Raw genomic sequence first — 17,334 nt, 5'->3', positions numbered from 1 at the left:
TTTTTTTTTACAAAAATACGTCGAAAAATACGTATCGGCCTTAACTGAGAAAAAAAAATTATTTTTTTAAAAAAAAAATTGGGATATTTATTATAGCAACAAGTAAAAAATATATATATATTTTTTTAAATTGTCGCTCTTTTTTTGTTTATATCGCAAAAAATAAAAACCGCAGAGGTGATCAAATACCACCAAAATAAAGCTCTATGTGTGGGGAAAAAAGGACGTCAATTTTGTTTGGGAGCCACATCGCACAAATGTCAGTTAAAGCGACGCAGTGCCGGAAGCTGGAATTTCGCCTGGGAACGAAGGGGGTTTATGTGCCCAGTAAGCAAGTGGTTAAAGACCCGTCTGTATTACAACTTACTTGTTGGCTTATGATGACTATAGACCACTGGATATGACGACATCTGCCTCTACGATTAAGCGTAGGTGAACATGTTAGAGGGGCTTTCCTGATGGGTGGAGAGCCAGATGAAGCCATTTTGTGATTTACTACACTGGTGTGCAATCCTGGGAAACATTTGTTACTTCCACTACCGTGTTTCCCCGAAAATAAGACCTACCCCGAAAATAAGACCTAGCGTTATTTTCCAGGAGGGCTGCAATATAAGCCCTACCCCGAAAATAAGCCCTAGTTTAAAATGTTTGTAACATCCTATAATCCACTCTATTACAGTAGTATATAATGTTCAATGTGTGTGTTTCTGTAATATAATTGCAGGGAAGAGAGCTCCGGCGGGTCACAGAAGCGCTATAACGAAGGTATTTGGCACAATTATATTACAGAAACACACACATTGTACATTATATACTACTGTAATAGAGTGTATTATAGGATTTTACAAGCATTTTAACTCAGTTTACACTAGGGATTCCTGTTAGGCAGAGAGAGAGGGGGAGAGAAGACAGCACATTACATGGCAAGACCTACCCCGAAAATAAGCCCTACTGTGTCCTTTGTTGCCAAAATTAATATAAGACCCAGGCTTATTTTCGGGGAAACACGGTACTTTATGACAAAGTGGGGTTGAGTTACTCAAACTGGAGTGCAAAATCTGGTGCAGCTCTGCATGGTAGCCAATCAGCTTCTAGCTTCAGCTTGTTTAATTAAGCTTTGAAAAAAAAACCTGGAAGCCGTTTGGTTTCCATGCAGATCTGCATGAGATTTTGCACTCACCATTTTTAGTAAATCAACCCCAGCAAATAGTTTTGCAAGTGCCCAAAACTCAATTACTCAGTAAGGCCCCTTTCAGACTGGGGCGGGAGCCGCGGTGGCGGTTATAACGCCGTTAAAAATAGCGGCGCTATACCGCCGGGATTGCCGCGGGAACCAGCCGCTAGCGGCCGATAAAGGGTTAATACTGCCCGCAATGCGCCTCTATAGAGGCGCAATGTGGGCGGTATTGCCGCGGTTTCCCATTGTTTTCAATGGGAAGGAGCGGTGAAGGAGCGGTATACATGCCACTCCTCTCACCGCTCCAGAGATGCTGCTGACAGGAGATTTTTTTGTCTCCCGCCAGCGCATCGCCTCAGTGTGAAAGCCCTCAGGCTTTCACATTGAGTCTGCAGTGAAGGAGTTTTTCAGGCGGGATAGCAGCGCTATTTTTAGCGCTGTACCGCCTGAAAAAACTCCTCAATGTGAAAGGAGCCTAATGCACAAAATAAACACTGGTAAAGAGAAACATATTATCATAATACAAGGCATTTGAAAAGTGAGTAGCGGTGCTTTAATAAAAACAATCAGCTGGTGGTTAGGTGTGGATCCATTTAAGGCAGAAATGTTACAAATCTTCAAAAATCAACCTGCATTTGGTTGAAAACATTCTCCATTGATGAGCAATTTCTAACAATGATCAGATAAAGAATGCCAGTACAGTGACTAGATCTGCAGGCAAATAAACTCATCGCACTACAACTTACTTTATTCCCTGTATAATTTGTATGATTAATGTTCAAGTGCACGACAGACAGGCGTTTCAGGTTTGACCATAAGCAATTATTATTACCGTTCTGTTTCTGTAGCATAATTAGAGCTGGACTGGCAAGTTTCATAAAAATTGACATATGCACATATCTGAAACAGACCTTTTTCTTACAGTGACTATAAACAACTAACTTGCTCTGTTGCTAAGAATTGGGTGCAGAAGGGATGTAGAGCATATTTTTAAGTTATAACAATTACTCTACTCACTTAAATATATGGCAAAGCACTTCATGGGATAGCTGGTTCATGTAATCTTTAGGATCGCTGGATTTATTTTCAACACTTTCAGCATTTGTTTTGCATGGTTTTACATATTTTCGTCGAGGCCCCATCTTAAAAACCGAAGATGAGGAATCACTTCATAAACTGCAAAGTAAAAATAAATGTAAATATAGGAAGAAGCAGCAATATCACAAGATAGAGAATCACACAGATACCAGATCAAAGGCTCATTTTTTTTCTACAATTCATGCATTCCTTGTGCAGCAGCTCCCTCAATACATACCTGGGCCCCACCATGATCCAGCGATGTGTACGAGAGACTCGGCTCTCCCTTCTCATTGCCAAAGGAAGAGAACGAGCCCAAGCAGTGGCTCGAGAGCGAGCCTGCTTAGGTGCCCCCATAGTAAGCTGCTTGCTTCAGTGACACTTGGCAGGAGGGAGGGGCCAGGATGCCGGCATGGGACCCTAAAAGAGGATGATCTGGGCTGCTCTGTTCAAACCTCTGCACAGAGCAGGCAAGTATAGCATGTTTTTGTTTTTTAAAACAAACACAAACCATATCACTTTTAACTGTACTATCTCCCTTGAACTTGTCAAGATTTTTTTCAAGATTTTTAAGGGTAAAAGTTTGACGCCATGCCACGAGCGGGCGCAATTTTAAAGCGTGACATGTTGGGTATCATTTTACTCAGCGTAACATTATCTTTCACAATATATAAAAAAATTGGGCCAAATTTATTGTTGTCTTATTGTTTAATTCAAAAAAGTAAATTTTTTCCAAAAAAAGTGCGCTTGTAAGACCGCTGCGAAAATACGGTGTGACAAAAAGTATTGCGATGACCGCCATTTTATTCTCTAGGGTGTTACAAAAAAAATATATATAATTTTTGGGGGTTTTAAGTAATTTTCTAGCAAAAAAAACTGTTTTAGTCTTGTAAATCCCGAATCTGAAAAAGAGGCTTGGGGCTTAAGTGGTTAACATGGCTGGTGTAAAGTTAATCCATGAAAAACCAGGCTTAACTTTGCGACGGGAAAAAACGACTTGCGACGACGTAACGCACGCGAGTATCTTCGTGGATCGCCGTAAAAGCTAATTTGCATACCCGACGCTGGAAAACGACGCAAACTCCACCCAGCGGCGGCCGAAGTATTGCAGCCTAAGATCCGAAGGCGTACGAAGCCATAAAGCCAGTCGGATCTTAGCCAAATGCCGTCGTATCTTGTTTGTGAATCACAAATTAAGATACGACGCGTTTTCCCAGAACTTTGCACAAAGATACAAGTCAGATTTTAGGCATCCTCTGCAAGAAAAATGTTGTTGAGATCAAAGGGTTAATTCTAAAGGGATGCAGGCCCTGCACTTTCTTCATTAGAACACTGCAAGTGCATCAGCTGAATAATGAAAAGTTCCTCCCATTGAGATTCACAGCTCAGAGCAGAAACAGGTAGGGAACTAAAACAAAGTTTGTTAAAATTCTTTGCAAGGTACACGGATCACCTAGATGGGATTGTTTTATTCCCCCCTCAACAAAAGTGGAGTAACTCTTAAAGTCAAAATTACCCAGGTCTTGAGACATTTAAAAAGAGTAATTTAATGTATGGATATTTTATAAATGGTTATGCTAGTCCAGCTTGGAGAGGTTACCATCCCGCCTCTCCACAGCATCCAGAGATCACTTTCCTTTACTTCAGAAAATGCAACAAGGCACCACTTGGCACAAGACTCGAAAGCAAGTGGAGCCCACAGGAGTAGCAAAGTCTATTTCAGTGCCTTGCAGAGGCACTGGTCAGGGATGGCAGGGCTTGACAAATTTGCTTTGAATCTAGGAGCAGGGTGGATTTGATTTAAATAACAAATTTCAAATCGCTAGTAAAAACTGACTAATTTTTTAAGAGCAACTATCATCTCTGTCCTGCAGCAATTCCTCCTCTTACCTGCTGTTGACTCACCGACAGTCCCATTCACTTTAATGAGACGGCTGGTGATGTGGCAGTAACGAGGTGAAGGACGTGGCTGTAGCAGGTGAGTGGATGCCCGCTAACAAGCGCTGCCATGATGGATCTGAAATGACAAGTGCTCTTAAACGTAAAGACTTATTCTTGCTGGTAGTTAGAATCTTAAACATTTTCAAACAAAATAAAAGTTGTCGACTTCGACTAATAAGCTGTCAGATTAGTAAAACAGCATTATTAGAACCGATTCAATAAGTTTGTAGTGTACCTAGAGGAATATCCCTGAACTTTGTTTTATCTCATGGTTACTGTGAAATTGCATGAATGCATCAATGCAAGAGTTTGGACGAGTTTACCAAAAATGCAAATATTGCAGAATATACAGCCTCATGCTACATAACTAAGCTCCATTTCATGCTGAATAAACTAAATTATTAATGTATATTAAAAATCTTTAAATAGATTTTTACTCCAAAAGCATTTTTTTTTTTTTAAATCATTAATTTAAAGCAGAATTCCACCCGCAATTTTTATTTTTTTTGTTTAAAGTTAGCAGCTACTAACACTGTAGCTGCCGACTTTTAATAAAGACACTTACCTGTCCTAGTCGCCCGTGATGTCGGTCCCCCGACGGCGATGGTTCGGTCCTGGCACCCCATCCTTACTAAGGGAAAAAGGCCTTACGGCTTTACTCCCTCGTTTCCTACTGTGCATGCGCGGCGCTATGTGAGTGAGTGGCTGCCTCCTGGGATACACACAGATCCCAGAAGGCAGCGCACCCCATTCACCAGAAGATACCGCGATGGAGGACGAGGCAGAAGAGCTACTTTCGCATAGCAACCGCCCTTTCAGGTGAGTATAAAACATTTTTTTTTCTATTTATTTTAAGATTATTATTTTTTTTTTTGGGGGGGGGGGGGGTACTCCACTTTAAATCCACCCTGTGTAGGAGCCAGCTAAAAAAGTTAGGATTTTTATTTTATTTTTTGCGAACAACGTTTACGGGTAAAACATGTAACATATTCGTGAACTTTATCCCATTCGCAGCCAAGAGCAGTTTCTTGGATTTTTTGCACAAGTTTAAAAAATGTATTTAGGCCTGAAAATTTTATAAACTCCCACACATTATATATTTCCTGAAAGCAGACACCCAAAAACATAAAAAAGTGGAAGTTCCAATACTTTATGTCACACGATAATATCCCAAAGGTATATATTTCAGTAAAAAACACATGAATCACTTGCCTGCAGTTATACCTGCTGTTTAATGAAAAAGTAAACCCCAGCAGTTCTCATCCCTGACAGCCGCTTCCCAATGAAGAGGGCAGCGTCAAACATCCACGGGCCTGGTGCCCATGAATTAATCACGGCACTGACGGGCCGGACATTCAGGGGCAGCGGGCCAAGTGCGGCCTGCCAACCCCTGACCTTGGAGACTTTATCCCCCATTTTGGTGAAAGGTTCTCTTTATTGAGCCATACAGGATCTAAAAGACCCTGCATGTCTCCTATGTGCTCCACTGAGTGTCATGCAATGCACATCGCACTGCATTACATTCTTTCCTGGCCAGGGAAACGATCAACAGGGACTCAGAAGTAACATCACATGCGGGGTGTGTGCAGCCAGGACAACATTTCTCGTCATTGCAACCTGGGGTTTATGGAACCCTGAGGTACGGTATAAACCTTGTTACATTGGTGCAACCTGGACCAGTGTAATCATGCATAAAATATCCATACCTTTTGTTACACTTTTTTCTTCGTTTTGGATAGAGTAGGGAATAGTTACCAATTTTTTTTGCCATTGGTGTCCCATTAGGGAGATTATATTATTTTCTGTCACAACAGAAATTAAGAGGAAATCTCTCCAAAGTGAGGCAATGCCCTCTTAGACAGTTGTCACCGGAACAAGTGTCCCCATTGTATTTCCCCTCTTCTCCTTTTCTTTTGACAACTCAACATTTTAGATGTTCCCATAATTTCCAGTGATAATGATCATTGGGACAAAGAGAGTGACTCCTTGTAACAGACAGCGTCATAAACCTGACACCTGGTTCTAAAGCTCTACTCCAGCAAATACATCCGCTTGCCGAACGAACACACAACTTTCATATACGGCGGCAACTTTCTGCGCTGGATCACGTACCTAGTACATGATCAGTGCTTCTGGATAGGGGCACATGGCCGCCCACCCATATTTGCGGCGATTCATTACAGCACAAGCCAATCAGCAGGTCCGGCCACTGACTGCCAGCACCCGCTGATCAGCTCAGTGATTCACAGACAGAGCTCTGTGATGCTAAGCAGGGGGGAAAAAACATCCCTTAGTAAAATCAGTACACATTAACACTTTCTAGACACACAGTTAACCCTTTGATCACCACCAACACTGGGTAGGAAGGGGTCGACATTGGGAGTGATCAAAGGGTTAACTGTGTGCCTAGAAAGTGTTAATGTGTACTGATTTTACCAAGGGATGTTTTTTTTCCCTGCTTAGCATCACAGAGCTCTGTCTGTGAATCACTGAGCTGATCAGCGGATGCCAGTGCATAGTTTTAGCACTCATCACTGTATTAATGTCACTGGTGATGTCAGTTCCTGTTATAAAAGTTGCCGATTGCCACCATTACTTTTATATAAAAAATGAATAAAAAATTATTCCAATCTATACCATGCTATAATATTCATGCAAACCAATTAATGCACAAATAGATATAGATCTCTACATATTTTTCTTTTCAAAAACAGGTAGCAGAAAAATTTGGCCTAAATTTATTGGAGATGTTTTATAGCAAAAAGTAAAATTCAGATATGTTTAGTTTATATATAATAAAACACACACACACACACACACAGTGATGATCAAATTCCACTAAAAGAAAACGATGTGTATAAAAAAATATATATATATTATATTAAATTTGGGTACAGCATTGCATGACCGCTCAATTGTCAGGTAAAGTAGCACAGTGCTGCATAGCAAAAAATGGCCTAGTCATGAAGGGGGGTCAAATCTTTCAGGGGCAAAGTGGATATATTTTTCTTAAAATATTAAAATGGATGTAAACCCTCCATACACCCAGTGAAGTGAACAGCCTCAATGATACACAGAGATGAAACAAATCCCCCCTACATAAGTTTTACATGTATATCTGCTGTATTTGACTTTATATACCGTTTAGATCGTGTTAGGAGATTTTCTCTACCTGGTTAACACTGCAGTGAAGCCTGGGCATACAGCCGATAGGTAGAGACTTTCACAGCTGATCGTTGAATAGTTCAGGGCTCTGCTAATCCATTTATAGCAGATTCCTCCCCAATACAAAACTCAGGCAAGAAAGTAATAGAATTCCTGCGAACCTCAATCAACCCAAAGCCTAAGGCTCCATGCACACTGAAGCTAAAAAAAAAAAAGCTTTAAAAAAAAAAAAAGCCAGTAGCTTTGCAGGGAGCCTTTCAACTTTTTTTTGCGTTTTTGCAATAGCTTTAATCAGCGTTTTTAAGTGTAGCTTTTTTTTTTATATTCAATGGATAAAAAAAAAAAAACTGCTAAAAAAACACTGGCGCCAGCGTTTTGCGTTTTTTTTTTTTTTTTATGGTTACTGAGATGAGAGGGGAGATGCTTACATTTTAAAGTTATCACCAAAAAAAGATTGGGGGAAAATCTTCCAATAGAGACACCTGTTCTGGCGAAAACTAAGGGGGGGCTCCTCACTTTGGAGAAACATCCTCTCACTCATTGTTGCATCTACGAAATGAAAGAAAGTTTCCCTAAAGACAAACAGAGGTTTTCAATGATAAGCATACTTTCTTTTTAAAGTGTTTGTTACCCCAAGATTTCATATTCGCGATATGTGCCTTCTGTACCATGTACGTGTATGAATACGTATCCTGTTCTTTTTGTATTGCTTCCTTTGTGTTAAATCCCTGGCGTTCCTGCTAGTCCCCTTGCTTTCCTATTAAAAACTGACCACACTAAGAATGGGAACACAGTGTGGTTAGTTCTCTAGCTATGCTGGGAGCTCAGTGCGTTCTCCTCCAATGATCAGACTTGTCCTGACACACACCTCCTGCACAGCATATCGCTGGGAAGCTCAGTGTACAGTTGCTTCTCCTCCCCTCAGCTCTTATGCAGCTGAGAACAGATGGAATGTGATCACTTAAAAGAAAGGGGGGGGGGGGGTTAAAAAAAAAAAAAAGCATACACATATATACATCTGCAATGCCCCTTATGCTGACCTAACCCACCCTCCAGGAAGTATGAATCTGTGAAAGTGGAGGGTGGGGTAGGGTAGGCAAGGTCAGGGCAAAAGGGAATAAGGGAATGGCGTACTCAGCTTTAGACCCCTTTTACACTCAGCGCGGCCGCGTTAGAGGTAAAGTTTTAGCAGCACTTTACTGTTGTTTTATTGGCGCTTTCAACACCCGCTAGTGGCCGCAGAAAGGGTTAAATGCTCCCGAAAAGCGCCCTTACCGAAGCGCTTTGCAGGAGCTTCGGCAGCGGTGCCCATTGATTTCAATGGGCAAGGGCAGCGTATACATCGCTCCAAAGATGCTGCTTGCAGGACTTTTTCCAACATCCTGTAAGTGTACCACCCCAGTGTAAAAGTTTGCATTCATTTTACAATTTAACATCATTGCAAGGATCTTTCACCCTACACCAGTGTTTCTCAATTCCAGTCCTCAGGCCCCCCCAACAGGTCAGGTTTTCAGGATTTCCCTCAGATGAAAAGGCTGTGGTGATTACTAAGGCAGTGAAACTGATCAAATCACCTGTGCAAAATAATGGAAATCCTGAAAACCTGACCTGTTGGGGGGGCCTGAGGACTGGAATTGAGAAACACTGCCCTACACTAAGGTGACCAGTTTTTAAAATTAAATCCGGGGACTTTTTTTTTTTTTAACTAGTAATGGCGGCAATCAGCGACTCTCTGCCCCTCGTCGCCCACTTTGCAGCCTGTCAAGTCTTACTTTCCGGGGCTCCCGGCTACTACAGGGTGGAGAGCAGAGAAAGATCACTCCACCAGTGAAGGCAAGGAAATAAGCAGACAGGCGACTGGGCGGGACTTGAGCCAAGGCAGAAGAACATGCGAGCGGAGCTGAATGGGCATGTGCCCGAAACTGAAAAAAACGTTCCCTCCGCTCCAACCAGCACATGGCCATCAGAAAGGGGCACAGAACATGGAATGAAATAGACCCCCCCCATGGCTAGTAGGAGCGGCGGTGTGAAATTTGTATTATTTTTTTTGTTATTCTACACCGACTGTCTTTGAAATTGCCCCAGCCCCTGTTCAAATCCAATCCGGGGACAGACTTGGTCCAGGGACAGTGTCCTCAATCCGGGTACTGTCCCCAGAAACCAGGGATGTCTGGTCACCCTATCTTACACAGTGGGGAGCCGGACACCTATACCCAGAGGGAGCTCTGCGGACACCATTGCATCTTCCTTGCTGTGGACCAGTTTAGGGTGGAGCTCTGCTTTAATTCTAGTAGCTATACTAGATAACAGCATTGGGATCATATCAAAGGAAATTACAATACAACAAGGATAACCTAATAGTTCTAAATTTGCTACACCCTGTTATCAAGGATCACTTTAGTTTGAAGGAGTACCCTTTTACCTTTTTTTTTTTTTTTTTTATCCTCCCCCCCCCCATTTACTTTAATTGCATTGGACTTCATCTAAAAAGGGAGCCAGCCAATTTGAATATAATAGTCTGTATATTGTGAAAGATTTAATAGCCTGTGAGTTGAGGAGGCAGAAAAGAGAAATCTGACACAGAAGCTATGGTTCCAGTTATCTGCTATCCTATTCACATAGGTTTCTGTGATCAGGTTAATTACCGTATTTTCCGGCGTATAAGACGACTTTCTAACCCCTTAAAATCTTCTTGAAAGTCGGGGGTCGTCTTATAAGCCGGTAACCTAACCTTACCTTATCCTAAAGACATGCAGAATCGCGGTCGTATGTTTTTTCAAAAGCCGCACCTCCTACGTCTTCTGTTCCGTGATAGGCGGAACACTCAGCTTCCCAGGAGGCACTGTGTTCAGTGTCCGCCTATCACGGAGGCCCTCTCGTCCTCGGACGAGAGGGCTTCCGTGATAGGTGAACACTGAACACAGTGCCTCCTGGGAAGCTGACTGTTCTGCCTATCACGGAACAGAAGGCTTTTGAAAAAACGTACAGTACGGCCGAGATTCTGCATGTCTTAGGATAAGGTAAGGGCACAGCGAGGGGGACCGCGGACGGGGAGAACAGCACAATGGAGGGGTAATGTAATGTAATGGGGCACAGTCTGGCATGTAATGGTGGCACTGTGAGGCAAGGCATGACTAGTAGGAAGGGGTAGTCTTATACGGTGAGTAGATCCCAAAACCACAATTTTGGCTGGAAAATTAGGGGGTCGTCTTATACGCCGGCAAATACGGTATGTGTGTTCATTCACTGTTAAAGGAACTTTTCATCATTATTGTGCTCTTTTGAGCAGTATATAACCATCTGTGTGCAAGAGTGTTTCTTTGGATTTGACAAAGTTGAGATATACCCATTTTGTGTTCTCACCAATACAGTAAACATATTTGAACTGTTTCTTCAATACTGTGCGAGTCTCCATTTAATAAAACAGCTGGTAAGATGATTGAAGTCTATTAGAAGCCCCCCATGGGGGTACTGCTACATAAGGTTCTTGAATAAGGGAGAGTGTGCGTTCCAGTGATGCCGGAAGCATACTCAATGCATGGGGTCTCCAAGATCACAGGCAGGACAGTGCTGATCTCTTCCAATTGTAGTTTTTTAATGGGGAAAGCTGCGATTGGTCTACAGATATTGCACTTCTACTCCAAATTTTAAAGCTACACAGTGTTTTTACACTTGTGTCTCATTGGGGAGATTCCCCTTCACTTCCTGTAAAAACAGGAAATGAGAAGAAATCCCTTCAAAAGTGAGTGTGTTCATGTGTCATTGGGGTTACCAGAACTAGTGCCCCCTATTGTACAATTTCCCCTCTACTACCAAAATGTTTCTTTTGTTTTCAGTGATAATGGTAAACCGGGCAAGTAGAGAGGGTCACAGACAGCAGCAACCACCCGATAGGTGCTCTCTAATTTTTCTCCACTCTATCCAAAACAAAAAAAAAGTACCTTTTTTTTTTTTATATACTTTAAGCCTTGGTTCACACTGATGTGATTTGGCATGCGATTTGACATGTCAAATTGCATGCCAAATCAGCGGCCATTGCCCGCAATGGAACTGTCCAAATCGGTGCGACACCAACTTTGCAGCGCCACACCATTTGCAAACAGTAGTTTCTGTACCACTTTTGTGGATTTCAGTAGACGCCTGTGCAGGACACCGCACAGATGTCTCTAAAAATCTTCCCAGCAGCCAATGAGAGGAGTTGGGCCTCGCTGTGCGTGCTTTGAGGGAGTATTTCTGTGGCGGAGGCCGTTCTGGGTTTTTCGCGGGTTTCTGGTTCCGGGTGCGGCACCCACCTTTAGGGTGTGCGCACATCGCGGGCCCCATCACTATGGCCCACCTGGCCTGGGGTCACGCGCTACGCGGAGTTCCTGACTCTGGGCCCTCCTGGCCTAGAGCAACTGATGCCACAAAGGGGCCCCAGTGACTGACTGGGTCCCCCTTCTACTGAGGAGTTCCCAGGCTGTATGCCGTTCGGTGGGGAATCGGCTTGAGGAAAACCCGGAGGCAGGTTATCTGGTGACCGAATACTGACAGGTACGCTGAAACTGTCAGACGGTGACCCTAACGTGATTTATTGGGAAGATTCGCTCTGCTGTTCACATTGCCAGCATTGAGCCTGTGGCAGAGGCCTCAACTGGAATCTTAATCCAATCAGAGCCAGGCCTGTTCCTCCCAGCAACCTTAAAGTGACGCTCCGGCTACCAGGTCTGTGGCAGGGGTCTGTCCGGGGGCACTTCACCCACTCTGGCTAGAGTGGCGACGTTTGATGTAACTGCAGAAAACAGGATTGCTTTCCTTCTATCCAAAGCCTGATACCGCAAAGTTCCTTTACTTCATCAACCTTTTCTGTCTACCTCAAGTTGACGTTGGTCGTGTTGGGCCAAGAAATAAAAGCATTCAGAAAATCTTATCTGTAGATTGGACATTCGCTTATTGCTCTACTCACTGCCTTCACCCCTAGACACTACACCAAGGTAACTCAATACGCCGATCCCAAATCAACCAGCGGCTCCTGAGGGGGTAGCGCTACATGTATTTAGAGTGTAATATATTGGTAATCACCAGCCCCCTCACCCTCTGAGCCACTTTCATTGTGAGAGCGGGCGGGGTTCTTCTCCCCACAGCCACTGTCACATTTAAAGTGACTCCGGCTGTGTGGGGCTACACCCGCATCATTCTGTCACAGTGCGATTAACCACAAGTCTTGTCTGCCACTGAGCCAGATGGTCTTGTACGGACTTCCTCCAGCTCAGTGACTGTCTATCAAGGTACAGGCAGATAGCTTCAGGTAATGTCTGCAGGAGCCCCGACAATGCACCATCGATTCACTGATTGTTGGTACAGTGCTTTGTAGGCTCCTGCATATGAATATATATATATAAAATTTTATTTTTATTTTTTTATTAAAAATAAACACAATTTTTATTTAACCCTGCATTCTCCTCTACGGAGTATCCGTCCATTTACACAGACTGGCATTGAAACCGATCCAATAAAAAGAAGAGTGATGCACAAGGACTCGCTCCCCATCCATCTACGTCAGGGGTCTCCAAACATTCTAAACAAAGGGCCGGTTTATTGTCCTTCAGACTCTTCGAGGGCCGGACTTTGGCCAGTGGGAGTGGAAATTTTCCTGGCATCATTGTTAGTAAACATCTGATATTGGGGGGAGGAATAGTGCCCCATTGCTGGTATCATAGGGAGTAATAGTGCTCTATTAGTTGTGTCAGTGGGAGAAATGGTTCTCCATTGTCGGTGTCAGATGGCAGAATAGTGTCTCGTATCAGTGGGAGGGATAGTGCCCCCAAGGGCCAGATAAAGGCAAGCAAAGGGCCGCAGTTTGGAGACCACTGATCTACGTGATGGATCATATGGCAGTCGGGTGTAAACAGACAGAGGGTCCATTTACACTGACCGCCCACAGAGGAGCGAAAAACGGACACAGACCAGCCATCTGCCTGCTCAGCTTTTAAACAAAAGCTGTTAGTGCCTCACGGAGACTGCCATTGCTGATTCTCTCTTCTGAAAATGCTATTTGCCTGGCTGCCATTCCAGGTTTGAGTCCCTGGCCAGGAATTAGCACAGACATCAGGAATTGTGACACTTTTACAACACTCATTTCCACGGTGTTTTCAGGTCAGTGATTCAACTTCAGATACAGCCAGGCAAAAAGCATTTTAATAGGAAGCCAGCATCACAGGGTCACTTTAGAACCGTCACATACTTCTAAATGGCTGGCACCCACAATATAGGAGAGCCCATGGTGTCTAATGGAAATCCTAGCATTATATAAGTAGGAGGCTGCAGGAAGTATTACTCACACACATTCTTATTAAATCCATCTATACCGGCTATAATATATTCCTGAGGATCCATACCAGGGCTGCAGTCACGTTCCTATTACCAGTATACTGCTCTACCACCGTTGCCCAGCCATAATAACCGTGCTCCAACCGCCTACCCCCTGCCCGTGCTCTGCCATTACCTCCCGGTCACAACTCTCCAGTATACAGGGAACCCCGGGCCGTCCAGCAGCTGAGCCTCTGTGTACCGGAAACAGCTAGAAAGATGCCCAGACAAACACTTCCTGATTCAGCTCCGCCCCTCTCTTTCCACACAGCCAATCTGTTACCTTCCAGGGGCGAGCCAATGGTAGAGAAGCTGGGAGCCAGCGGCGGCAGGATTGGTTAGAGAAGAGCTTCCTCGTTAGGAAGAGGTCGCTGCTGTTTTGGTCACCTCAGCTCAGCTGCAGGGAACGGAAGAGCTGCGACTGGGCTGAGATGGGAGCAGATTGTCATTGACGAGATAGAATAATAATAATGTGTAGAGGCATGAGTTATATAAGTATATAGTAGATAGACTATGGAAGGAACATAGATACACAGAGATAGAGGCATGAGTTATATAAGTATATAGTAGACTATGGAAGGAGCATAGATACACAGAGATAGAGGCATGAGGTATATAAGTATATAGTAGATAGACTATGGAAGGAGCATAGATACACAGAGATAGAGGCATGAGGTATATAAGTATATAGTAGACTATGGAAGGAGCATAGATACACAGAGATAGAGGCATGAGGTATATAAGTATATAGTAGATAGACTATGGAAGGAGCATAGATACACAGAGATAGAGGCATGAGGTATATAAGTATATAGTAGATAGACTATGGAAGGAGCATAGATACACAGAGATAGAGGCATGAGGTATATAAGTATATAGTAGACTATGGAAGGAGCATAGATACACAGAGATAGAGGCATGAGGTATATAAGTATATAGTAGATAGACTATGGAAGGAGCATAGATACACAGAGATAGAGGCATGAGGTATATACGTATATAGTAGACTATGGAAGGAGCATAGATACACAGAGATAGAGGCATGAGGTATATAAGTATATAGTAGACTATGGAAGGAGCATAGATACACAGAGATAGAGGCATGAGGTATATAAGTATATAGTAGACTATGGAAGGAGCATAGATACACAGAGATAGAGGCATGAGGTATATAAGTATATAGTAGACTATGGAAGGAGCATAGATACACAGAGATAGAGGCATGAGGTATATAAGTATATAGTAGATAGACTATGGAAGGAGCATAGATACACAGAGATAGAGGCATGAGGTATATACGTATATAGTAGATAGACTATGGAAGGAGCATAGATACACAGAGATAGAGGCATGAGGTATATACGTATATAGTAGATAGACTATGGAAGGAGCATAGATACACAGAGATAGAGGCATGAGGTATATAAGTATATAGTAGATAGACTATGGAAGGAGCATAGATACACAGAGATAGAAGCATGAGTTATATAAGTGGAGAGTAGACAGACTATGGAAGGAGCACAGAAATCTCGAGCCTCATTTACTAAAGGAGTAGTGACCTTTCCCTTTGGGCCTCATTCACACAAGTGCACATCTGTGCGAAGGGCCAGCTGAGGTGTTCTGTTCATCCGTGTGTAAATATTCCCATTCATGTCTATCAGGATGTAGCGTCTGCGCAGACACAGCGGCTGCTCTCGGTTGTGAATGTATGTCCCTGAGAGCAAACACTTGAACCTGCGTGGCTGTTACTGTGCAGACACTGCGTCCCGATAGACATGACGGGGGACATGTGCGGACAAAGACAGTCCTTTGCGTGGGTACACACATGTGAATGAAGCCTAATGGCCCCTACACACAATCCGAATATTGTACGACTTTTTCCACTTATTAGTCGCAAGTAGAAATTGAATAGGTTATTAAAGTCATGAAAATTCTCGTACGACAGAAAAAAAAAAATCGGAAGTGATGTCATGTGTTGTAATGTATTTGTGTTGTATTTTCGGACGGCAACTATACTGACTAAAGAAAAATCGTACGATCTGGTATCGTACGATGAAAATTTTCTTGCTTTTCCGAATAATTAATAATCGGATGAACTGTCGTGATCGGCTCTCGAAAGTAGTGTACACGTGATTCGAAAATCGTACAATTCTTCCTCCGACGACACTTGGTCTGATATTCGGATCGTGTGTACGGGGCATTAGCCTAGGTTTACACTGACTGCGGGATTGAAATTGTGCCTGTTCAAGCTGAACGGGCACAATTTCATTCCTGCGTGTCAGTCTGACTTTGGGGGAGATTTTCTGAGACATCTGTGCAGGTTGCTGCACAGTTGTCTATACAAATCGCACACCAAAGTCACCAAAAGTAGTACAGAAACTACTTTTGGGAATCGGTTCAGCGCTACAAAGTCGGCATCACACCAATTCACACGGTGCCATTGCCGGCAAAAGCCGCCGATTTAGGCCAGGTTCACACCTATGCGAATTGAGTGCGGCTTAAACCGCATCCAATACGCAGAACATTTCTAAATACATTAATTTCAATGAGGCTGGTTCACATATGTGCGATGCATTCGCACTGCCAAAAAAACTTGTGCGTTTTCTAGGCATTGCGGTGAGAATTCAGGCCCATTATCTTCTATGGGCACGCATCTGATTCGCAGATGTATTCATTTCTCATCAGGATTTCTCTCATTCTACTCAATACCCTTCCCCTCCCCTCTCCCAGGTCTCCAAATTCACAGCTAAAACGGAGATGATCTGCTGAACAGCTCTCCTATATTTTTGCAGAGATAACAGAGCTGGAATTCGCAACGCACAAGTGTGAATCTGGCCTTATGCCAAATAGCTGCAATGTGAACTAGGCTTAATTCCACTGTTCTGAATCGATTTTTTTTTTCAGAAGTTATTCAGAAGATTGGCTATATTTGTTTAATGTGTTAAAGCGGAGTTCCATCTTTTACAACTTAGTCTTAAAGTAAAGACCACCCCTTGTGTTTGGATAACTATTTATTTATCTTAATCTTACTTTTTTTTAAGTACATAGTGTACTTCTGCCTTAGCTCAGCCGCGGCGCAGTGCATCATTTCCTCTTCTATGGCGAGCCCTCCTTCTCCACTGCTGCCTTCTGGGACCTGTGTGTGTCTCAGAAGACAACGGGGCCATTCAAAAAGCACTGCGCGACCCGCTTGAAGGCTTCAGTTTCCCTTAGTTGCAATGGCGGCACCTGCACCCGATCCAATGGGCAGATCGGCCTTGGGGGCCAACATCGCAGGCTCCTTGCACAGTGTTTGTAGCTGCTGACTTAAAAAAAAAAAAAAAAACTGTAAGGGTGGAACTCCGCTTTAAAGCAGTTGTAAACAATCACGTTGTAAAACAACCCATTCAGTTTAACCACTTTAGCTCTGGAAGGTTTTACCCACTTCCTGACCAGGTCATTTTTTACGATACGGCCCATGCGACAATTGCGCAGTCATGCAACGCTGTACCCAAACAAAATTGATGCCGCCCCCCACAAATAGAACTTTCATTTGGTGGTATTTAATCATCTCTGCGGTTTTTATTTTTTTCGCTATAAACAAAAAAAAAAAAAAAAGATCGACAATTAAAAGAAAAATAAATATG

General features: G+C 43.2%; 1 protein-coding gene across 3 annotated transcripts in view; it reads right to left on the bottom strand.

Annotated features, from left to right (window-relative positions):
* FBXO38 (F-box protein 38) overlaps window positions 1-13,962 on the bottom strand; it is a 108,727-nt gene extending 94,765 nt beyond the window's left edge. The window contains exons 1-3 of one of the 3 annotated variants that reach the window (XM_040344500.1): window positions 13,845-13,961; window positions 4,145-4,271; window positions 2,195-2,353 (exon numbers count right to left, since the gene is read on the bottom strand). In XM_040344500.1, the coding sequence (XP_040200434.1) occupies window positions 2,195-2,319 (125 nt within the window). In that variant the 5' untranslated portion in view covers window positions 2,320-2,353; window positions 4,145-4,271; window positions 13,845-13,961. Of the gene's footprint in view, window positions 1-2,194; window positions 2,354-4,144; window positions 4,272-13,844 lie in introns of all 3 variants that reach the window. The other 2 variants (XM_040344501.1, XM_040344499.1) reach the window with 2 other exon arrangements.
* Between the last annotated feature and the right edge of the window lie 3,372 nt (window positions 13,963-17,334).

This window comes from Rana temporaria, chromosome 3 (assembly GCF_905171775.1).
Source record: "Rana temporaria chromosome 3, aRanTem1.1, whole genome shotgun sequence".
Classification (NCBI taxonomy): Eukaryota; Metazoa; Chordata; class Amphibia; order Anura; family Ranidae; genus Rana; species Rana temporaria.
Note: the sequence above shows the minus strand (reverse complement) of the source record. Positions and strands in the feature narration are given on the sequence as shown.